We start from the raw sequence: 23,846 nt of genomic DNA, 5'->3' as shown, positions 1-23,846 counted from the left end.
ACCACTTTGTCCATTTCTTTGGATTCGGGTGCGTCACTCTCAGGATGACTTGCGTCTGCTGTGGCACTAGAAATGTTGCCTCCAGCAGATTGAGAAGTAGGAACCTCGGCCGACTGTGAGGATTGAAATACTTGATTCTGGACGTCCAGAACTGAAGGTTGAGGCTGCTTCTCCGTGGATGAGGGAAGAGCTCCAGATTTGTCTATGGAGCTTTGTAGCAACCGTTTGAGATTCTGCAAACTAACAAAAGAAATTCACAATTTAAAACAACGATAAAACCTCCTCACATGTAAAATGATACCATCCACAATGAATCCTTTTTTGAACGATTATAGTAGAAGAGGTTGATTTATAGTCGTTATTAACCATTTTAACACCACAATTGAGTCAGAGTCACTGTAACTATACATCTGTGAGACTAATATTATTCCTTGAAAAACTATATGCATTATTAAATTCTTATTTTAAAAATGTTTTATTTGGATTTGTGTTCAATTGTCAAGAGTTGATCTGAAACTTTATGCCAATGTGAGAACTTACTCATTTCAAAATGATTGAAGAAAAGAAAATATTAGTTAAAAAGTAAAACTATAGACTATAAAAGGCCAAGAAACATAAAACAAATACAGGAGTCCCAAAAAAATCAGGTAAAGGCCTGCACACATGAAAGTGTCTTAAGATGTTTCTTGAAGGAGTCAGTAGATCCATCAAGCGCAAAGAGAGAGGAAGATCGTTCCAAAGCTTAGGAGCAACAGCCTGGAAGGATTTCTCTCCTCTGGTCCTGAACCGTGTGCGAGGAACCATCAGTAGATTCTGATCCACAGACCTCAGAGCCCGAGCTGGGGTGTAAGGCTGGATCAGATCACTGATGTAAGGAGGAGCCTGACCATGAATAGATCTGAAAGTAAGAACCAGAATTTTTAAAATGATCCTAAAAGGAACTGGCAGCCAGTGAAGAGTTTTAAGGATCGGGGAAATGTGAGTTCTTCTATTAGAGTGAGTCAGAATTCTCGCTACAGAGTTTTGTATCAGTTTAGACACAAAAATAAACTGTTACAATAGTCCAAACAAGAAGACACAAACACATGGATTATAACTCCAGATTGTGTCAGTGACATCATTTTCCTAAATTTAGAGATTTTCCTCAGTTGAAAGAAAGTTAAAATAGATTATATTAAAAAATAAATACCTTTCAACTCTAAGGATTGGAGACCTAAAATGACAAAGGAAAAACAGGATTAGATTGAGTCAAGATTACGATAAAACATGTATTTGTGGTTAGATTTACAAATGTATATAATGGTAAGTACCTGGACCTGGAATACTGTATTTGCAAGACAAAGTGGAAATAAAATTTGATCTGATAGAGTTAAGAAGTTTTTGCACACAAAGCCAACTCGATGATTAACCTTAAAATCTAAAATTACATTTCATCACATCAACTGAAACACGACGTACATTGAGAACTGTTGTGAAGGAAGGAATCGTGGTATCCGATAAGACGTGTTGGCCATTTCAAAGCAGATCTGGGGGGGGGGGGGGGATGACAGAAATTGATGAAATTAAATAAAGTCTGTTCTTAACAGTGGGCTAGGTGCTTTCCAAAACATTGTGTTCCTGAGTGAGGGAAGGACAAAAGAAAAAAAGATCAGTTACTACTATTTACCCTGTTGGCCAGTGGCAGTATGCTGACGAAAGGACCCACTGATGTCATGAATTTCAAAACATTTTCAAAGACCTCATCGGAAAACTCAGTGATCCACACATACAGCAAATGGTCAGCGAGAGATTCTGGTTGCATGACAGGCTGAAAATGAAAAGATATGTTTTCAGACAATTGCTTATAGTGAGAGCAGACATTTGAGAGAGAAGACTGACTTACAGAGTTGCTTAATTTCATCATGGATGTGAAAATGTTCTCCTGGAAAGAGGAAACGTTGCACATGTCAAATATAAGTGCATTAACTTTGGCTTAAAATGGAAAAGTCCACTACAATTATTTCAAAGAAAAATAATTGAGTCCTTAGCAAAACAGCTGTTATGAAGTACACCAACAACCAAAGACAATAACGCACTTAAAAAGGCAAAAAAGCGGTAGTAACAAAACAAGAAACTGATCATGATAAAAACAAGTACAAATCTTTGATAAGATGATAACCAGAGAAGAAGACAGCGTCACAGGTCTATAAACAGTTGTGTTAAGAGGTGATATCAATCATATAAAAGGTTAAGCTAATTGTATTTCTTGTTATGAATGAGAAAAATAAGCCAGAAACAAACTAATACAATATGTCAGAAGCATTTCTAAATGATGAATTTGATAGTTTTCTTGTTGAGAACAAGATTCATGCAGTCAAAAAGAACACCTATGGTCTCAAGCCCGCACTTGATTATAGACCAAGACTGGGGTAAAGTGCAAAAAAAATACAGGGACGTGTTGATGATAAAAGGGTCCGACGTACCTCGTTATAGGGTTTGAATAGATCATCGATGACAAGGTGAACGTGGAGCTTGTTGCCCTTGACATACAAAGGATTTTTCAGTTGTTTGCTGGCAAAGTTGTAACATGAGGTCCAATCCTCGAAATGTGCAAAGGCCTGAAAGTAAGCATCAAGATCATAATAACACAACAGTAATGGTTTAATCGATAATTATTTAAAGTTTGGAGCGTGATCGTTGTTACCCTTCGCTGTAGAGGAAGAATGATGACTTTGTGGACGAGTAGATGCAGACTTGTATTTGGAAAATAAGTTGCCATCTGCTCAGCAATGTCTTTAAAGGTGAATCCTTTTGCTGGAAAACCTGTCATCATGATGGTTTGGAGCTTCGCCCCATCTCTGTTGAGTCTCTGTGCAGAAAAGTGTTGAACATTATAGAATATAGATAAAATATACAATGTATTAACCAATAAAGAATAAACTGAACATTCCCCAGAGTACAATCTAACCTGGTAAGAAATCTAACCTGAATTTAAGGCCGAGTGCATGGAAAGCACCAGGCCACGATGTAAGTGTGAAGCGAGAATTAAAAGTGTGAAATGCTGATGAGTGACAGAACAGGAAACATCAGTGCTGTGAAGAGGAACCGAACGCGCCATTCTCCAAACGCAACTGGTCTGATAACGTTCCAGGTCTGGGTCAAAGGTTCACGTCTGGGGACACTGCTACAACACCCTAATCTGCCCAGCAACCTGGCGTGTACCAACCCAAAACGAGGTCCGGGTCCACGGAGCCAATCCGAAGCCTCCTCGCCCAAGCTTGACTGTATAAGAAATGACTGTTTCTGTACTTCTGTCGTCAGTTGGTAGGCTGTATCTGAGAGTTCCTCAGGTAACAGTCGCTGACCCAGAATTCTGTGCCTTAATCTCCTTCTGTTGTTAGAATAAACACAAGTTATTTTAACGGTTTGCCTTCTGGTTCTCTTTGAGGTCGAGACAACAAACGCGTGGGAGATACAGTGGGAAACTGTACTTCCAATAACATCCACAAAGATTCAAATTTCTGCCACTTGAAACGATCAAACAGCATGAGCTGAGGTCACTCCTTCACTGATCTAAACTAACTTCACTGATGGATAGACGAGGTTTCACGATACAGCTCATGAGGTGTTAAATAACATTCAGAGCTGTAGGTGATGCTCTCAGTTGGTAACGATGTGAGGTCTTTGAATAATTGGTTGAGAGCCTGAGGTTATAGAGCAGAGGTTGCCGTTCTAGTGGCCTTTGGAAATAAATTCACTGTCTAGTTGTCCTTCAGAAGTACAAGACCCTTGACAACATAGGTTCACAAAGTACACACAGATCAATGTGACTTGATTGTTCACAAAACCATATCCAGTAGTGGTATGGTACGGTAAAGAATATTTGCTTTTGACCTTCGTAAGGTTAACCTTAAAGTTATTTTTGTTTATTTTCATACCAGATGTAAAAGCGAAAAAGCCTGCAAATAATATTGCAAAACTAACCGTGACTATAAAGGAACTTACCTCAATATCTGTCATATCACTCACGCTCACATACTCTGGCAACCAGAGAGAAAGAAACACTGTCAGCAACAATCAAGTGTGATCGGGAGCATTAAGAAATGTTTTACACACCTGGGATGAGGAAAGTTGGAGTCGCAGTTATGAAGGTATAAGGAGTCTGTGGCAGCGTCAAGCTAAATGGACCAGAACATCCTTTCGGAATCCCGGAGTTCATTTCAGCATTCTTTGCAAGATCGGTGCATTTGGGCACTTGGTAGAAATAATAATAAATTAATCCATTGTTCATGTACGCATCAGTACATTTCACACAAAGTCTTTTTGATCATTTTAATAGTGAGTTCATGACTTAGTGTGTTTCTTCATTTCATTATTTTATTCGCAAAAAATGCTATGTTGTGTTAACAACACTCGCAATAAAAGTTTATTTTTCTGGAATAGAAATGTGCGACTAAGGGCCAGAAATAATAAGAACTATTTTATTGGCCCTTTTGATAGAAAATGGCTAAGTTAGAGTATGTTATCACATTAATTTAATCACACATGGACATTGTGTGATTAAGATGAGGATGTATGTTCTATAATTCTGAGTTTCAGTGTTAAGTCAGATATATAACTTGATACTTGTAAATCTAAAATATCTTGTTTATTCAGCCAAGAAATGGTGTGATTGAAAATACAAGTAAAATTGTGTTTACTTGGTATCTACCCAAACAGTTTTGCAAATGCAATAACAAGGAAGTTGTTGGAGAGTTACTTATGGATGACGGAATCAGTTCAAAAGTATTGGTTTGGAGAAACTAACATATACATCGAGGGCAAGGAAAAGGAATTTAAATCTTTGAAAACCAAACCACGAAGATGATTAGAGGGAGGAATACACAATTGGAAGACAAATGATGACTTGATAATTAATTGTACTTTACTTTCTGCGTTTTGTTTTCTGGGCTGGATTTCTGTGTTTATTTACAGATAATGCAGGACAGTGGATGTATGCCTACTCTTGTTTATCGTTTGAGAATGTATTGTTTCTTTCATTTTGTCTGTAATATGTATGACAATTAAAATAAATATATATAGATTACATATGGAAATAGTTTGACTTCAGTTCATGATTGGTTAATGAATGTAGTTGAAGGTACTTACACTGTAGCCTTCGAATTCCTGTTCCGAACGAATGCTTCTGTTGGTGGAGCCAAAGTCCAAACTGGTCTGAATCCTCAAGAGTTTTGAATTCCACAAAAAACTATACAAAAGGAACCTTGTATTAAAGTTGTGTTGTTCAAATACGAGTATAGTTTATGTTTTCCCTTTAATTACGTCTCTTTTTTAAATTAATTTCTTTTCGCTTTGCAATGAACCAAACATTATCGTTTTCGTATGTGAAACAGAGCTTACCTTGCTGAGCACTGGCAGGATATAGAGAACTGAATTGTTGCCTTTTAAAGCTTCAGTTAGTACTTTGATCTTACTCTGCGAAATGTTTGGGAAATAGATGGTTTTACAAGCATCAGGGGGTTGAGCCTGCAAAAGTAAATCACCACATCAAACGTTAATTTGGCCACAGGTGAAGTCTCCGTAAAGCAACGTAGAGTGAATGAACATGTTCTTACTTGACGCACTTCCTTGATGACATAATTTAAAAAAAGAATCTGCAAAGAAACAACAAAAAACTCATGCTGGAAAATGTAATACTGTATGCATTACACTCTGATTTTTTAAGAGGTGTGGGTAGAAGCACTTCATCAACAGATTATCAGATAACATCAGACAAAATGTTGTGCTTACCGGTGAGCTCGCTATTGTGTCAACATTCAAAACATGGAGTTTCAGTTTATAGCCTTCAAGAACCAGAGAACACTGGAGGAGACTGTGCAAAAACTTTGCATACGTAAAGATGACGAGGGCCTGAAAAATGTGAGAAAAAAAACTCATGAAGAAAATAACACAACATGTGAACTACTGTGGTGCACATACCATTCGTGCTTCGGTCATAATGTAAACCACGTTGATGGGAGAACCGGGCGAGTACGGTCGGATCAGATCGTTGAGCTCATTCTCAGTGTAGCCGCCATCACGATACGGTGGCAAGTTGGTAATCAGCAGTTGCCTCTTGTTTCTTGAGATCAACTAAAGAAACCAGGGACAAATATATTACTTCCAACTGGTTTCAAGCAGTTCTTTAAAATGTATCCTATTTACATGTTCTTTCCTACACAAGGCCTGATTCTCTGAATGCCATTATTCACTCATTGGAATTCTAACTTCCACTTCTCAGCTGAAAGATGCTCACCTCTTTTTGGCTCAGCAACATTAGGTCAAAGATGCAAGCAGACTCTGCAGAAACGGCAGAAAAAGTGAATGAATCTAAATAATTATTTGCATCAATGTTTGTTAAAGAAGATGAAAATAAAACAATCAGAGCAGAGAAAGAAATGATTCTTATAGCTTCAATAATAAAATAATTACCAAGGTTATTCTTGAATGTGGTCATATCAATGCACTCCCAAACATTCTGCGACAAAAATACACTCTGAGTCGGCTTCATGGTCTGTGCTGTTGCTGGTTTAGCAGGACCTACGGAAACAGTGCAGTGTAAGAATTTAGACACCACTTCTCTGCATCAACATCATTTGCAGTCATTTAGTAACCTGGTTTGAAGTTCATCTCATCAATTTCCTTTATAAGTGACACATTTTGACTTTGCTTGGTTTGGAGTTGAGTGGAGTCTGGTTTGCACTCCTGGTGCTGCTCAGTGGTGCCTGGAACTTAAATAGAATACAGAAATCACTCACAAGAAGATCATCTTGAATGAAATGTTCATCTGTGGACAACATATACGAATAAAAAAGGATAAACTGAAACTAAAATGAAATACACCAACACTTCTTTGACATGTCTGTTGGAGCATATTTGGTGTAAATAATCCCCTAAGGCCTGAAGACGTAAAATTACTTACCAGTTTGAGGTGGTAACTTATGTACGGTTGGGCTCTTCTGGACATTCTCTGACAAACATGTATTTAATTTGTCAGTCTCCATTGCTGTCTCTGCTGAAGGTGAAGAGGCAGGTGTATCTACTGTCTTCACTGTAGAAGCAGGACCTTCAGAAAATGTACATTTTAATACATAAGTCACCCCTTCTTTAGAGCTGAAAGTTTACAAATACAAACCTGGTTTCAAGTTCTTCATCTTAACATTTTTATTCATGAGTGACACATCTTGACTTTGCTTTGTTTGGACTTGAGTTGACTCTGGTTTACACTTTTGATGTTGTTCAGTAAAGCCTGGAACTTGAATTGAAGAATCATCAGCAAAAATAAGATACTGTTTAAATCTTGCTCACTTTAGTACACCAAAAAACAACAGTACATGATCCAAAAAGAGTCATATTTGTCATAGTCAGGCCATATTTGCTAATTGAGTGAATAGAAAATACCAAATAGACATAGACAATGCAGGCTTGAAAGAAGAAAATGATTGTTGAACATGTAAGAATCAACCTTAGAAATTCAGCCACAACTTGGGCCTGAATATTGGTCTTGACAGAGATTATTTTCCACTCCTTTATATCATTGTATTAATTAATAATATTGTCATCAACCTTTATCATGTGACTAAATGAGACATGGCTCAACATAAATGAAGTCATGTGATGATAAATTACTATATAATGAAAAATTGATGAATAATAAAAACTAGAATAAACATGGTTTATGACATTCAAACAAAGGATAATGCTTCTTTATTTCCTGTCACACAGATGAGACAATACGTTCTTAAATATGTTTAAAAACACCATTAATAAAGTTTACCATATTGTATTGATGCAGGCGAGTGTGCTGCGTTCAATAGTGTAGGAAGAACTGTAGTGCATAGAAAAAAGAAGAACTATAGTGCATAGAAAAAAGAAGAACTATAGTGCATAGAAAAAAAAATTAACTACAGTGCATATTAAAAAAAAAAGAACTATAGTGCATAGAAAAAAAAGAACTATAGTGCATAGAAAAAAATTAACTACAGTGCATATAAAAAAAAAAAGAACTATAGTGCAAGGAAAAAAAAGAACTATAGTGCATAGAAAAAAGAAGAAGTATAGTACATAGAAAAGAGAAGAACATAGTGTCAACTAAAACAGGCGAACACCTCTTTCAATTGCCATTGCATCAAATTTATATAAAAGTTAAATACTTACCAGTTTGAGGTGGTAACTTATCTACAGTCGAGCTCTTCTGGACATTCTCTGACAAACATGTATTTAATTTGTCAGTCTCCATTGCTGTCACTGCTGAAGGTGAAGAGGCAGGTGTATCTACCGTCTTCACTGTAGAAGCAGGACCTTCAGAAAATGTACATTTTAATACATTAGTCACCACTTCTTTAGAGCTGAAAGTTTACAAATACAAACCTGGTTTCAAGTTCTTCATCTTCACATTTTTCTTCATGAGCGACACATCTTGACTTTTCTTTGTTTGGACTTGAGTTGACTCTGGTTTACACTTTTGATGTTGTTCAGTGAAGCCTGGAACTTGAGTTGAAGAACCATCATTAAAAAGAACATCATCTTTAATTCTTGTTCACTTTAATACACCAAAGTACAACAGTACATCATCCAAAAAAGAAAGTTATCTTATTCATAGTCAGGCCACATTTGCTAATTGAGTGAATAGAAAATACCAAAATGCAGGTTTGAACAAAGAAAATAACCGTTGAACATGTAAGAAACAACCTTTAAATAAGAGGGGCTGTATTTATGGTCTCAGTCTCGTCTGGTCTGGGGCCTGAACAGTAGTCTTAACAGAGATTTGTTTTTCACTCCTATATATAGATTTAAATAATATTGTCAACAATTTTTATTTTGTGACTAAATGAGACATGGCTCAATGTAAATGAAGTCATGTGATGATAAATGACTATATAATGCAAAATTGATGACTAATACAAACTAAAATAAATGTGGTTAATTGCTTCTGTATTTTCTTTGACCAAAAAGGAGAAAAGTAATTAAAAAATATTGTTTAAAATACACCACGAATAAACCTCTTTATTGACTTAAAACTAGTTAAATACTTACCAGTTTGAGGTGGTAACTTATCTACAGTCGAGCTCTTCTGGACATTCTCTGACAAACATGTATTTAATTTGTCAGTCTCCATTGCTGTCTCTGCTGAAGGTGAAGAGGCAGGTGTATCTACCGTCTTCACTGTAGAAGCAGGACCTTCAGAAAATGTACATTTTAATACATTAGTCACCACTTCTTTAGAGCTGAAAGTTTACAAATACAAACCTGGTTTCAAGTTATTCATCTTAACATTTTTCTTCATGAGCGACACATCTTGACTTTGCTTTGTTTGGACTTGAGTTGACTCTGGTTTACACTTTTGATGTTGTTCAATGAGGCCTGGAACTTGAATAATACTTGTTTGTCCTTGTTTGAGCACATCTAAAATCAAAAATAGATTGAATAAAAACAACGTTTCTTCTGAACTTATGTCATTGTAACAAATTTTACAATTCTTTGATGGTTATGTCGTAGAGTTAAATAGAAAGAAATCGTGTTTATATAATCACTGCTGTATAAAAAGATGTATTTATAACATATTTTCACAAAGGTAACAGTGACAATAGACACATCATGATGCATTCTGTCAAGTTTACTAAATAAATATTTAAATAAGTAAAAATTAGTGAAACATAAACTCTATGTGGGACAATCTTAAAACAGAGAAAACTACCGTGAATGCTGTGCCGATTAATTTTGTTTTTAAATGCAGTTTTCATGCATTAAACCATTGTTTTTATCTAAGGGTCAAGGTGACCCGAAAGCTCGAAAACAAATGTTTTATCCCTTGTGTTGTCTCCGGGTCAAGGTGAACAACCTCCACCACTGCATATGTATTTTAGAAGAATGAACGGATGCAGTTAGAATAAAAGATTTTTTTAAATTCATGTATCAATCATAGAAATGCCACAGATATGTAATCAATATATTTAAAGAATTAAAAGAAGCCCCATTATATTTCAGTGACTTTCCACATTTTCCGGAAATGTGAAGTCAAGAGTGTTATTAAATGCAACACGTACCACCGTGAGGTTGAAACTTTTTGAAACATTCCTGCACTTTCTGTGATGAAGGTTTATCAGACTCTTCCGCTTCCTCTGTGGAGGAAGACGAAGGTCCCGCTGTTGTCTCTGGCTTCCCTTTAGAAGAAGAATTAGCAATTCAAAAAAAAGAAAAAGACTTTAAGTACATTTAGAAACTTCATTAAACAATTAAAAAAAACCTGGTTTCAAAGTCCGCCGCTCATTACTTGGCTTCAAAAGCGGTTCATCTTGGCTTTCCCTTAGTTGGAGAGGAGTGGATGGAGCTTCGCACTTCTGGTGCTCCTGGTCAACAACTGCAGCCTCCCGGGGAGTTAAAGAGGCTCTTGGTGGAGGGTTTGCGTTGACAAGTGCGCTGACGACTGGTAAAGTAGCAATGGTTTCCGGCTTCAAAGTCTCAACTAGATGTGAGGGTTTGGCTTGAAGTACTCTGCTGGACAATGAATAAAACAAACACCAAGAGTTAAATAAAGCTCCTGGAACATACAGTTCAGTTACATTTACTGCCCCCTACTGGGCACAGATAATTATTGGTTTCATTAAATTAATTGTTCTGAGCTAAAGATTATAAAGCAGACAGTGCCATCCAGTGGTATTTGACATTATGAAAGTGAATCAGAAAATTTAAGGTAACTGGATTATTTCTTTAGAGTAACATTTGGTGACACGTTCTCTGATATTAGAGGACAGATTCTCAGAAGAAGACCTTGGAGCTCTCCTCAAACACAGTCCTCCCACTCCTTTAATCAGACCCCAAAACATTCATCACATGCACCTGCCCCGTTCAGTCCAAAAGCATTCTGAACCCTCCTTATCAGACGGATGAGACCTTGAAAAAATGGTGCACATGTGGATGTGAAGAAGTTGCCCTTGGTCATAAATTGGGAAACATGTACGTACTTATGACCATATTTTTACTTATACTTTTTCTAAGTTCTTTGGAGAAGACGTACTCTAAAACTAAAGGATTGTGTGAACACGATATATTAACAATAATGAGATTAAATTTATTATAGTTGTACACAAACAATAGTCTTTTTATCTCACTACATGATTTTGATTAGGTTTTAAATTCTTGTTAAGCTTTAAATAACTAATTCTGGTGAATGGAATAAGATTTATTTTAATCATTTTATTTTATAAATAAATTAAGTTTTTTTGGGGGGATAACACCTAAAATTATTTGATTTCATTTTCTTTTAAATTATAGTTTCTTGTATTTGGAATACGCTTGTTATTTAGGAGTCAGAAATATGTTTACATGATCAGTTTTATAGTAACTCTGACCTTAGTAGGTCTCCCAAAAAAACAAGGCCAAGTTGTTTTTTTTCTTTAAATGTGTCTAGGTATTAGCGTTAATACCTCTAAAAATTATTGTTGTACTTGCTATAGTGACATGAACTGAACTCAAAGAAATGATTTATCTTACTTGTCTGGAGTCGCTATATTTTCAGATGATGGTTCCTGTGGTGTGAGATAAAACGAGAGTAACAGAATGATTCAATTAAAAATACTATAGAATTAGCAGCACACATCAGCTCCTCACATTGGACGAATGCATGGAAGTGAAATCAAATTAGCATGAACCAAACAAAGAGATTCTTTCATACCGTTGGCCTGACAGTTATGGTGCATCCTTTGATTTCAAGAGTCTTCAATCTTTTTGCATCTTCCTCCTTCTCAAAGCAAACCACAACCTAAAAGAAACCGATGTTAAGGCCGGAATTAAATGGGAATTACAGTGGGTCGTAATCCAAGACAATAAAAGAAGAAAACCCAAACTCACTTCCTGCCGAGAGCGTAGCAGTATAACTGATTTGGTTTTCCCAAATTCACTCACAGCAGAAACCACGTCATCACGGGTGACACAGGGTACAACTCCAAACAGTCTCACCATGGTAGGAGAGGACGGTTTATGAGCCTGTGTGAAAAACACAGTCGGACATTATCGTTATTGGTACATCAGTAATTTATCTTTGTTTTCTGTGTGTTCTATGATTGACACTTGTGTGGTGGGTGACAAGAGAATGTGGAACCTCTGTCCAAATGTTAGAACACTAAAACAAAGCAATGGGTTTATGAAGCAATATGAAGTTTTGAACTTAAACAATGACACAACAGAGAATTATACGGTTTAGATTGTCAGTGAACTGAATATTTGTCATCGTTGTTTTGCAATTAAAAAATAATGATTTGTAGAAGTAACTGTTATGTAATATTTTACTCTAATTCATATTCATCCACACTGTTGACAAACAACCTGACAGTCCCCTCTTTATCTCGTGACTTTAAATGTACCCTCCTGCTTCTACATACTTGCCCTTGAACAGGGTCTAACCATGTTGCTCACATGCAAAAGCCGCATTTAAGGAGAATATTGGCCCCTTCTTTTTATTTTTGATGCTCTACTAAATATTATGCTTTGTGTTCATAAGTTGTTTTGTAATAAGTGTAAAAGATTGCAGAAGTTAACAAATATTATGATGGATGATAAATGTTTTTCCTTAATGAACATGAACTAATCTGAACACTTGGACAAATACTGAAATTAAATTTTTTTTAAGTGCTCAGCTTCATTCAAGCCTTGTTACCCTTTTTAAGTTTGTGATAAAGACAGAATAACCACGGTAGTAGATCAAGATAGACCCTTCTGAGCATACTTACATTCTTTATGACGGGTGGAGGTGATGGAGCAGGTGGAGGGTCATGTGATGATAATGACGATGATCTTTTGGATTCAACTTTATCTACTCCAATAATGCGAGAAGAGGGTGTGTCCATGATTTCGTCCCAATCAGCCAGGACTACTGCACTCAAGGCTTTGACCACAGCCTCAATGTCACATTTCTCAGACAAAGCTCGAACATCTGGGCAAATATTGTTGAAGTTTAGGTTTGACAAATGAGTAATTCAAAATGTTTCATCTATAAGGAGGCGACACTTACCTGGAATTTCCAGCAAATATTGTGCTAGCTGCTCTGCGTTCATCCTCTCTCCTTGGTCAGATGACGTGGTCTGCTTTCTGTGAACTGCTGGGGGTTTGGATGTAGAGGAATGTCTTCTTGGGGACCTTCGATGGACGGAATCATTCCTACACGGTGGTGTTGTTTTACGGGGACTTCTGACAGGGAATATTTTTCTATGACTAGTAAATCCCTCGCGGCTCCTTTAGTGAATTTGAATTGAATTAATAAATTGGACGTTCATGTTGAAATGGAAAATTTAGACAGAACCTGGATCCACGTCTGGATGTACGTGGCGGTGTATCTGCGCGTGATCTGGTGCTTCTTCTCCTCTTTGCATTGTCCGACTCATAGACTCGACTAGGATTCCGTTTGTCACGAGACTCCTGGTGTCTATGTGCAATAAGAAAAAAAAATGGACCCAAAATGCTGTTTTCCTTTTTTCTAAAGACATTGAACAAAACACCATAATTATATGTATAAATCATATGTATAAATGTGTAAATATTAAGTAGAGATGCTTTAATATATATAATAACCAGCTACTTCTGTTTTTGCAGCAATTGTGTTCACTTCCAATGAAAGATGACTTAAAACTAGGAATGAATCCAAAAGAATGTCAATGCTTCAAGCTCTTCATCGATAAAAAGATGACAAGTATGACACAGTAATGACAGATATTACAACACCAAATAATCAAGTATTAAATTTAGGAATAACCTGAAGGTATGTCTGGATTTCCAGGGTGATCTGGATCTGGATCTGCCTGTTGGTTTCACGTCATTATCCCGTCTGTAGCGGCAATGCAGGGGATTCTCTGGATCGCGGTTTTCCAACGCACGTTTTGAGGTGGACGTTTTCACATCTTTATCACTAAGCAGAAAGAAATACATAATCACAGAATGAACACGAAAATAAACATGTTTTAGTAAACGTTTGTTGAGTCTCTACTTTGGACATATATGAAGCATGAAGAACTACTAAAATCAAAATAAAAGTAAGAGGTAAACAAGTGCTTATTTCAAGGTCAAGGTGACCTGAAAGTCCTGAAAACAAATGTGTATGTGGTATCCCTTGTGTTGTTGTTGGAGGTCGTTCACCTTGACCCACAGACACCACAAGGGATACCACAAACATATTCAGCCACTACTGAAGTTCAACACAAATGTAATGGTTTATTTTGAGTGTTACGATGACAAAAACATTTATCAAGGAAAGAAATTGACGGATATTAAACCTGTGTCTTGATGTCTGTGGTGATCTTTCTCTCGGCTTAATGTTGCAGGATTTCTGTGGAGCTTTTGTGTCATCGTTTTCCTTAACACTTGTTGCAGTGGACTTGGAGGTCTTCACATGTTTACTTGTCACACTGACCAAAAGAAGAAAAAATAATAAATCAAAACATCAACATCAGACTTGTTATGCCCTATATTTGAATCATAAGGTAGAATTTGAAATTCTATTTTGAGATCTCAATGTTTACATCAATGGTTAAATGTTATACTTGGTGCTATCATGCAAGTGGAATTCTAAAACCAGGACATTTTATTTTCCCGTCAAAGGGGACAAAAGAAGAAGCGACACACTCATACTCTTGAACAAAGGTCAGGCACCTATTGTAAAAGTTCACATGGTGTCAAAAAATATCTCTTAACCCGCTTTACAATCTTTAACTATAATCTGGAAACCATGCAACACTCAATTTCTACCAACAGAGATAATCGTATGTTCTGCATATCGAAAGATAAAAAATTAACAGTACAGTAAAAAACATAAAAAGGTACAACATGAAATTCAGACCTTTCCGCGATGTCTTCAAAGCTATCTGGGTTGGAAGACAACTGCACCTGGTATTCAAAACAGTACAATGATTATTTGTTGTCATATAGATAGCAGAGGCTAATTCACGTAACTTAAGGATCCTTTAAAATAACACAGAAAAATGTACAAATCAACAGGAAGGTAATACCCTTAAATACGAACTAATTAGTGAAACACATGATATAATAAATCAGTTGATTTTGAAATGAAAGTCATTATTATTTCAAATGTAAACACAAAGTTCTTCTCAGCCAAAGATTAACTGTACCCACAATTTGAGGACCCATTTTTTCAAATCATGATATTTTAAGCTCAAAACTGACATTGTTTCAAAAGATATCACAAGATATTTATTAGCAAGAAGAAATAGTTGGTACAATAGTTGTTGTCACAGACTGAGAAAGAAATCTGCTTGATCTGGTTAATTCATCTACATTTTGCAAAAACAGGAAGCCAAAAAAAAGTTATGTGTATTGGACACCAAAGCTGGGTCACAGTGATAAGCAAAAAAGCACGTGATACAACGTCTCTGTGGTCGGAAAAAATCCTAGGTCCAAATGATTATATCATTTTTCACTTGTGTTCGAGAGCTGTAACCTCTTCATAGTTCCTCCCATGACATAATTTATTTTTAATAAACAACTATTAAAGATCAGCTCGACTTACAGGAGCAGTATTCGACTTGAGCATTAACAACAAGGCGTTTTAAAAACCGTGTTAATGATGATAACATTGACAGTTATATTTTAGCAGAGAGACATGGGTATTAAAACATTGTCTGTTTAGAAGACACGTCTTCTAAACAACATCTTACACTCAAATGTACTTAAACACCCCATCTTAACCACTTCCTCAAATCAACCTCGCATCTCAACTTTCCAAAAACTACATTTTTGTGAGTGGCACAGCAGCTGTATGTGAACAGACGCAGATGTTGCGGTTAGAAACCTGCTCAAATTCAAATGAAGCTGAGATGTACAAGAGTAGTGCAGAGAGAGCGGTACAGATAACAAAAGGGATAGTAAAAACAGAATGATCCTGTTTCGGGCCCGATGACTAAGAGTAACTCCCACTTCCTCAATCGGTATCGGCCCAGCCGAAATGTTGCTTGAAAGAAAGATAAGGGGCCTCATGTTCCAAGAGGTCATACGCGTAAAAAAAACGCATGGACTTACTTTCCCATGTCAAAGTCCATATGTATCAATAATGAAAAACTTCTCATTCACCAAACTGACGATCTGTATTTATTAATACAACATCGATGGTTTTATACCGAATATTTTAATCCGCTCATTTCACGCAATTCTGAAAAAGACACTTACATAAATACAGCGCGACATGATTTGTTAATTTGGAATTCGTAAACGAAACGCTTTATTTTATAAATGAAATAAAAATTTGCATGTGTGTTGCATCTGCATCAAACTTCATATGACGCTCAGATGATCAGACCATTTTCACAACATCATCAATACTCAATGCTTTAAGTTACTGATTTACAGTTTCATTCTTGTTAAACTCAAGTTTAAGACGTTTCAAAAAAGCCCCTGATCATCTCTGTAAATAAAGTATTTGCATCAATAACGGTGTTTGTGAAATATAAAGTAAGTAAATAAGTAATTTATATTTATAGAGCGCTTTTCACGACCTTAAACAATCAAAAAATACCCAATAAAATAAATACTTAAAAGGTCAAGATAACACAGAGACAAACACAAGTGACTCAGAGAATCAAGGAAAAGCCTGCTCAAATAAGAATGTCTTAAGATGTTTCTTGAAGGAGTCAGTAGATCCATCAAGTCAGTAGATCCATCAAACACAGAGGTAGAGGAAGATCATTCCAAAGCTTAGGAGCAACAGCCTGGAAGGATTTCTCTCCTCTGGTCCTGAACCTGTTCAGGAACCATCAGTAGATTTTGATCCACAGACCTCAGAGCCCGAGCTGGGGTGTAAGGCTGGATCAGATCACTGATGTAAGGAGGAGCCTGACCAGAAATAGTTCTGAAAGTAAGAACCAGAATTTTAAAGTTGATACTAAAAGATACTGGCAGCCAGTGAAGAGTTTTAAGGATCGGAGAAATGTGAGTTCTTCTACTAGAGCAGGTCAGAATTCTTGCTGCAGAGTTTTGTATCAACTGCAGGCGAGACAGCTCCTTCTTGTTAAGACATGTAAACAAACTGTTGCAATAGTCCAGACGAGAAGAACAAACGCATGGATTTCAAGCTCCAGATCATGTTGTGACACTATAAAAAGATTTACACCATGAGCTTGTCTTCACTAATTTAAATTTAAGTATCTGGTCTGTGTCAGAAATGTTTAGATGAATGAATATAAACTGTTAATCCAGTTTAAATTCATGTTTTCATTCGTTTTTTTCTTATTTCAGGGAGAAAAATCAGACTCTGCTTAATTTAAATATGTAAATTAGGGTGTGCAAAGGGAAGTCTGCGATTAATTCTATGTTGATTGGGATGTAGAAAGGAAAAGGGCTTGCATTTGTGTGCATGCAAAGATTCATACATCTGAATATTTTTGTATGTGCACCATTTTCTGGATTTTAGTGTACAATTGTTTTTAGTAGAAAATCCACATTTTGTACTCAGGCCCCAGGACTACCTAAAAGACTCTAACAGAGAACCTGCAACCAAAACGGTCTGATGGGGAGGAGATTTAACGAGCAGATTTTGACACCAAGCAGAAGCAAACTATTTACTACAAATGGAGGAATAGAGTGAGAATACTTAAAGAGAATATTTAAGTAGTATATATTGACAGATATTACACAGTGTTTTTATAGATGATATCCCCATTGTATACTGAATGTGTGTTTGCAAAACTCATTTTGCAAGGTTGTGTATTGTGAAACAAATAGTGAGTGTCTGAATTTTAACCCTTTACACCCGACAGTTAAACAAAAAACGGATAATGGTACATCTGCCTCTCCAACCAACTTAAAAAGATGAAGACGCTTTATTAATTTAAAAAGTTTAGAATGCACCTAATTCCATTTAAATTAGAAGTTTAAAGAGATTCTGACCTGCTCTAGTAGAAGAACTCACATTTCTCCGATCCTTAAATCTCTTTACTGGCTGCCAGTTTCTTTCAGGATTTTGGTTCTTACTTTCTTACTATGGATCATCATTCAAATTTACGGGGTTTTTTTTAATTACGAGAGAAAACTCAGTCAAATGAATTCTTGAACAAAAGTAACATTTTTACAAGCAACTCCCTATTCATCCAGTTACATTTAGGCCTTCACAAGGCCCACCAAAAATATATAAATGTCTCATTTTTATGAAATTGGGAGAACTCCCAAAATAATGTTAAACAGTACAAGATTTTAGATTCATAACCATTTTTAATACATACAGAGGACGTTTTACCAAATTTTTGCTCCCTTTGGCCCATAATCCATCTAAATACTAATTTCTCTCCTACCTCACCTTCTGAGTTTTTGGGTCATTTTGTTTTCAAATTTATTTTTATATCCTGGCAATAGGGCTGCATGATATATCGAAAAAATATTGATATCGCGATATTGGCACTTGCGATATACAAATTGAAAACGTGCCATAATTCCTAATTATTTATTGTATAAACAAGCGTTTCTTAATTTTGCACTTAGACCAATCACGCGCAACTATAAATGCATGTGGTCAATAGATGCCGCTTCACTGTAGGAGCTGCCACACATTATATCGCAAAATGCACTCTTTCAGTCAATTCAGTATGTAACGATGGCTTTTGGATCTTTTAAAGGAGTTCAACTGAAGATATCAATTGCCTTCCAGCACATATTTTACCAAAAATGCAATTCAAGAGTTATGAAAGTTGTGTGAAGACTGAAATGACAGAATTGCTTTGGCACTTTCAAGTTAAAAAAAAATTACAATTTTCTACAGGTACAAAACCTGAATGTTCAATGTAAATGTTTACAATGCAAATAAAAGCAATATATGAAATTATTGAGTCATTTTCTTTTGAGAATAATCAGGACAATATTTATTTATTGATAAAAGTAGTGATTTTGGTCATTATCAATAACACCAACAGAAATGTCTAATAAGAAAAAAGGGCTCATAACAGTTTAGGATCTAACCTTTAGACTTTGTCAAACAAATGCCTAATTTCCCGAAGGAGATCTCCAGAGGGGTTAATCAAGTTTATCTATCCAAGTGTACAATTAGTTGTACTATGCATTAAGGTAAAAAAAAAGAAATTAAAGAAAACAATGTGGTCTATTTATTTTTAACAGGAAGTTAAACATCTAGAAAATATACATTATATCAGTACTGGTTTAAAAAACACTAGATTAACCATTAAAGAGAACTCAATCCTCCTCCCCGTCTATTGAGTTCTATGCATTCATTTGATCCAAGCGAAATTTTGAATTAAAACAGCGAATTTATTAAAAGTAAAAAATGATTACGAAAGTAGGCCATACAAGACCTAAAAAAAAATGCAGAAATACCAGAAGTTTGAACGCTCGGTTCAGTCTCTGTCCGAAATCCTGGCGTACACCAAGTTTCTTCTAGAGGATGGTTGAAAACCTCCGAGCATGCCCTTCTTTTTAAAGACCCCGGGACCCTCCTCCTACACATGAAGTAGAAGCCTTATACAATAGCGAAATAAGGGTATGGTATAGCTTGTGGAATCTGATTCCATTATAGATAACATATTTTACTTTCATTCTTGGTATATATTCTTACAGACAGTCGCTGAATCTTCAACTTCCAGTCTTTCTTCACACTACGTTACCCTTTCACCTGGGTAATGGAACATGATTTCTGGGTTTTGACATTTTGACGAGCCGACCCAGTTCTCATCTCAACATGGAAGGAGTTCCTGGGTTGGCAGATACTTCTTAAAACATATGCTTTCCATATATCTTTCCACGGCTCACAGAGGCCTCTATTTTTTTACATCAGAGCCACACACGAGGGTTCGTACAAAGTTCAGGCACAGATGTCACAGAACCTTTTGAACCTTTCTTTTGGGAATAATAAGTTTAAAAGATGAAATACAAGAATATGTTTTAATTCTGAGTTAAAAGGTAATATTGTCAATGTAAACAATTGATGAACATGAATACATAAAATGAGGATATATCATTTAACCATTCATCATCTTGACACATTTTTTATCCCAATAGAGAACCAAAACTCAATTCAGTGATAAAATAATGAATACAATTGTAAAGACTGAAAAACAACCATCTATAACATTCTACTTCTTACCTTTGTTGGAGGACATTCTTTGTTTCTAGAGCTTGGAGGAGGCGCACAAGAGGTCTCCGTCAGTGCAGGAGGTGCACCAGTTGCAGTTAATTGAATATCATCACATTTTGATTGACTGTCTGGTTTTGAAATACCAAAGTTATAGTACACAGGTGGTTTGGATATAAAATTGCTTAAATGAATAGACTGAAAAGAATGCTTCTGTGTTTCCTGATCTTTCACAGTTTCTTTTTGGTCTTTATCTTGAGGAGGCAAGTCTGGGTCCCCTTTCTGTGGCTGCTGCTCTTCTGGGATCGTCTTCTTCGGTGGCAACTGCAGATGTCCCACCTGTTCTTCAGGTCGTTCATGTGGCGGCTGCTGCTGCTGCTGTTGTTTTAGTGTCTGCTGAGGATGCAAATTTGTGTGAGCTTTCTTTTGTAGATCCTGTTGATGACACATAGGTTGTTGAATCTGTTCCTTCTCCTGTGACGTCTCCTCCCGTTGCGTCAGCCTCATCACTGTCGATACTTGTGTAAAAGCGTTAGAAGTAATAGAACAGCTGTTTTCGGTCTCATCAGCAACAGGGGCTGATTGGCGTGGATGAGCAGTTTGTACATGGATGCGAGGGTCTGGCTGATCGATAGAGTCAGGTGCAAATTGTATTTGCTTTTCTTTGATGTGATCAGATTGTGTGATCAAAGTCGTTTCAAATTTTAAATTTGGATCCTTTGAAATGGAAAGACCAACACTTGGGAGACTCACGGTAGATTTCCTCAAATCATGCTTAGTGGCTGGCAATGATTTGGGCACTGAAGAGATTGAAATGCTAGGTCTCTCTTCTGTCTGGTCCGTCAGCTTGTAAGAACTCAACACGGCTATGTTCCCTGCCTCATGTCCAAGACCAGAGCTACAGCTGTTTTTTAATACCAATCCATCACATGCACCATCTAAGGTTGTTTTCCTGATGCTCCTTTCCAGACTCTCTCCGATGCCTTTAGGTTTTATTCTCTTCAGTCCTTCCTCAGCAGCCTTACTTTGAAAGCAGGCATCTTTTTGCTCTGGCTTGATCCATGCCAGGCTAGGACTTGGTCTTGATTGCCCTGAGCTTGTCTGATTTTTTAATTTTTGAGCATGGATTTTGTCTAAGATGGTTGGTAAACTATCAGCACTAATCTGCTCGTCAGGGTAAAGCAGAATCCCATACAGGTATTCTTCTCCAAGTCCAGCCTGCTCAAGGATTTTCTTTGCTGAGTTTACACTTTCACTGCGTGTGGGTGGCCCTGTTTTTCTTGCTGATACTGGAAGATCAATATCCCCAAGGCCTGGAATGGATGCCGGGTGAAACTTTTGATCTGAGGAAATAGAGAACCTGCTTATGGGGCCTGAAGGAGCGCTCGATCTACTGGATTCTTCTGCCAGTTGAGAAGGTCCCCTACTAGACTCTATAGCTGGCGGTTTACTTCCAATATACAGCTGGTGGTTTGACATTGTAGTTATAACCTTAAAACTGTCTCAATGATTGCAGAGGCAGTTAGTAGTAGAATAGTTACTAGGCTAAAGAAATGGTGAACAACAGTCCCATAGGATGTATGTAGCACAGTCAATTTCTTTTATAGTCAGGCCTCCAAGTCCTGCGACAAGGTAAGTCAGAGCAAAGTCTAAATGGTGATTAAGCAAGTCTTCTAAACCAGGAGTCCTGGGGATGAAAGAGTGCCGATAATGGTCCAATTTCAATGCATGGTTGGAGAACTGAAAGAAACAAAACAATGAAGTGAGTGGCAATGGCTACTATGTTTTCTGTCGAAAAAAAAATCAGAATTAGCAATTTATATTTAGAAGCAGACAGTCATTGATCCATTTTTTTTTTATTATAGTTATTCATCTATTGGGTTGAATCTATTTTCTGTCAGAATTAGAAGAACTATATTTCAGTGTAGCTGGAGTACTATGATGCTTATCAGCATTGTCTGAAATCTTTCAAATCTTTAGCCATGGATCATCATTCCTCTCTTGACAAATAGAAATGCTTTGGTAGTATAGAGTATCCAAACATACATCATCTGTCTGTACCAAGTTTCTGTACGCATCAATCATATGATCAACACTTGGTAATGCCTCCAGGTACTTCATGCAAACCTGTCTGTAAACATTGACGCCGAATCCATTCATCACTAGGATGCGTTAAGATCCGGTGTGCAATCCAATACCTTCAACAGAAGGACACTATCGGTCCCTGAGCTACGTCATTTTCTGTTGGTGTCTCTGCCTTCTCAAGGTTGGCCCCCTTCTTTGCATGGTCCGTTGAAGATCTTTGACATGTCTTTCTGTTGAAGGTATAAGATTGCAAGCCGGATTGCACTTAGTTTGAATGTCGACACATTCACAGGTACTATGGTTTTAAATAACTTGTTCGGAATGTTCTTTTCCACTCTGCTCTTCGCTGACAGTTCCCTGTCCTCCATTTGTCTTCTCACCTGGCAGGGTCACTCGAATGGTGCTAACGTTATACTAATATGCTTGGTATTAGTATAATGTTTCAAGTTGCACATTAAGTGCATAGCAGCAAGTGCAGAATGACATGTTTCAACAGCTATATTCTTCAGATGGAAACGGCGATTTTCCCAAGATGGCCACAACGTTCCTCTGCACATTACCAAGTTTTTTATGTGTCCGTTTTATATTCATGTGTATCTGGGTTATGAGTCGAACTGTATTGTTAACAGTGTGACTTTAATGCAGAGTCACTTTTTCTTTCCCTCCTGACCTACACTCTCCCAACTGCACTTGTCCTGTCTATCTCACTCATCTATCTAACTCACTAATTTCTTCCTAAATCTAAATCAACTATGGATCTGGTCAGCTGGTCTCTCAATGCAATGGATAACATTTTTCCAACAAAAGAGCTGGCAATGGGGAGCCCACATTTATTGTATAATAAATTGTATATTATTGTGTTTTTGCCTTATTTGTATTTGATGTATTATGTAAACTTTCTGCATCTTCGACTACAGATGGAAAGTAGCATTGTGCTAAATCTGGTGCAGCCATGTTTTTAATGTTACTGCACATTGTCCTTTTAAATAAACTGAACTGAACTGAACATGTCCTGCGGAAACGCACACAGCTGGATATATGATGGATTCCTGGGGAAAGTGGAAGATCTTGTGTCTGTCAATTCTTTCCGTTGAGGACGTGGAAGACATCTACCTATTTGGTCTTATGAAAAATGAATTTCTGCTTATTGGAGCTGGTGGATATCTGCAGTTCATGACCTCGTCCGCTCATCAGGTATTATCTTGGAGAGAAGAGCTCGGCTTGAAGCATAATTCGGCCATTTGGCTTGACAGAGGGGCCACTGAAAAGTGTGTGGAAAATTCCAGCCTGCTCCCAAACAAAGTCTTGGAGGCCAGTTATCAAAATCTCTCCTTGGAAAACACGTAGACTGAAACTCCGCTACCCCCCGCACCCTCCCACGGACTCCGAATTCCTCTCTGGACCAGCTCCCAAGGCCGCGTACCACCTGCAGGCAGAGACTGGGACATTTTGGGAGAAATTGGGAGACACAGGACTTCTACAATTCACCGCCTACGAGATACCATCTTCTCCTCTCGCCCCCGGGCTAGTGGGACTTGCTGAGCGCGCTGACTATAGCTGCGTCCATGGACTGTGGGCTGCCCCCCGGGATATTTCATGTTCAAATGACATTTCATGTTCAATGTTGCAAAACTTTACCAAAGGACATACTAGTTTGTGTATTGTGGAT

At 37.1% G+C, this 23,846-nt stretch overlaps 1 protein-coding gene across 5 annotated transcripts in view; it reads right to left on the bottom strand.

The window, feature by feature from the left end:
* The window catches only part of LOC148082463 (uncharacterized), a 38,744-nt gene that overhangs the window by 3,391 nt on the left and 11,507 nt on the right, over positions 1 to 23,846 (bottom strand). For 3 of the 5 annotated variants that reach the window (XM_087789640.1, XM_087789643.1, XM_087789641.1), the window contains exons 2-36: positions 20,105 to 21,832; positions 14,846 to 14,892; positions 14,283 to 14,414; positions 13,766 to 13,918; positions 13,316 to 13,438; positions 13,028 to 13,248; positions 12,747 to 12,949; positions 11,869 to 12,003; positions 11,693 to 11,779; positions 11,512 to 11,546; positions 10,265 to 10,515; positions 10,065 to 10,181; positions 9,268 to 9,423; positions 9,055 to 9,198; positions 8,389 to 8,508; positions 8,176 to 8,319; positions 7,154 to 7,273; positions 6,941 to 7,084; positions 6,633 to 6,749; positions 6,451 to 6,558; positions 6,275 to 6,318; positions 5,959 to 6,111; positions 5,770 to 5,889; positions 5,595 to 5,633; positions 5,380 to 5,505; positions 5,128 to 5,227; positions 4,096 to 4,233; positions 3,985 to 4,019; positions 2,684 to 2,848; positions 2,463 to 2,597; positions 1,883 to 1,921; positions 1,667 to 1,807; positions 1,459 to 1,526; positions 1,190 to 1,213; positions 3 to 240 (exon numbers count right to left, since the gene is read on the bottom strand). In XM_087789640.1, coding sequence (XP_087645766.1) covers positions 3 to 240; positions 1,190 to 1,213; positions 1,459 to 1,526; positions 1,667 to 1,807; positions 1,883 to 1,921; positions 2,463 to 2,597; positions 2,684 to 2,848; positions 3,985 to 4,019; positions 4,096 to 4,233; positions 5,128 to 5,227; positions 5,380 to 5,505; positions 5,595 to 5,633; positions 5,770 to 5,889; positions 5,959 to 6,111; positions 6,275 to 6,318; positions 6,451 to 6,558; positions 6,633 to 6,749; positions 6,941 to 7,084; positions 7,154 to 7,273; positions 8,176 to 8,319; positions 8,389 to 8,508; positions 9,055 to 9,198; positions 9,268 to 9,423; positions 10,065 to 10,181; positions 10,265 to 10,515; positions 11,512 to 11,546; positions 11,693 to 11,779; positions 11,869 to 12,003; positions 12,747 to 12,949; positions 13,028 to 13,248; positions 13,316 to 13,438; positions 13,766 to 13,918; positions 14,283 to 14,414; positions 14,846 to 14,892; positions 20,105 to 21,571 — 5,589 coding nt within the window. In that variant the 5' untranslated portion in view covers positions 21,572 to 21,832. The remainder of the gene's footprint in view (positions 1 to 2; positions 241 to 1,189; positions 1,214 to 1,458; positions 1,527 to 1,666; positions 1,808 to 1,882; positions 1,922 to 2,462; positions 2,598 to 2,683; positions 2,849 to 3,984; positions 4,020 to 4,095; positions 4,234 to 5,127; positions 5,228 to 5,379; positions 5,506 to 5,594; positions 5,634 to 5,769; positions 5,890 to 5,958; positions 6,112 to 6,274; positions 6,319 to 6,450; positions 6,559 to 6,632; positions 6,750 to 6,940; positions 7,085 to 7,153; positions 7,274 to 8,175; positions 8,320 to 8,388; positions 8,509 to 9,054; positions 9,199 to 9,267; positions 9,424 to 10,064; positions 10,182 to 10,264; positions 10,516 to 11,511; positions 11,547 to 11,692; positions 11,780 to 11,868; positions 12,004 to 12,746; positions 12,950 to 13,027; positions 13,249 to 13,315; positions 13,439 to 13,765; positions 13,919 to 14,282; positions 14,415 to 14,845; positions 14,893 to 20,104; positions 21,833 to 23,846) is intronic. The other 2 variants (XM_087789644.1, XM_087789642.1) reach the window with 2 other exon arrangements.

This window comes from Callionymus lyra, chromosome 4 (assembly GCF_982586985.1).
Source record: "Callionymus lyra chromosome 4, fCalLyr1.hap1.1, whole genome shotgun sequence".
Classification (NCBI taxonomy): domain Eukaryota; kingdom Metazoa; phylum Chordata; class Actinopteri; order Syngnathiformes; family Callionymidae; genus Callionymus; species Callionymus lyra.
The sequence above is the reverse complement of the archived record's forward strand: the minus strand, read 5'-3'. Positions and strand labels throughout refer to the sequence as shown.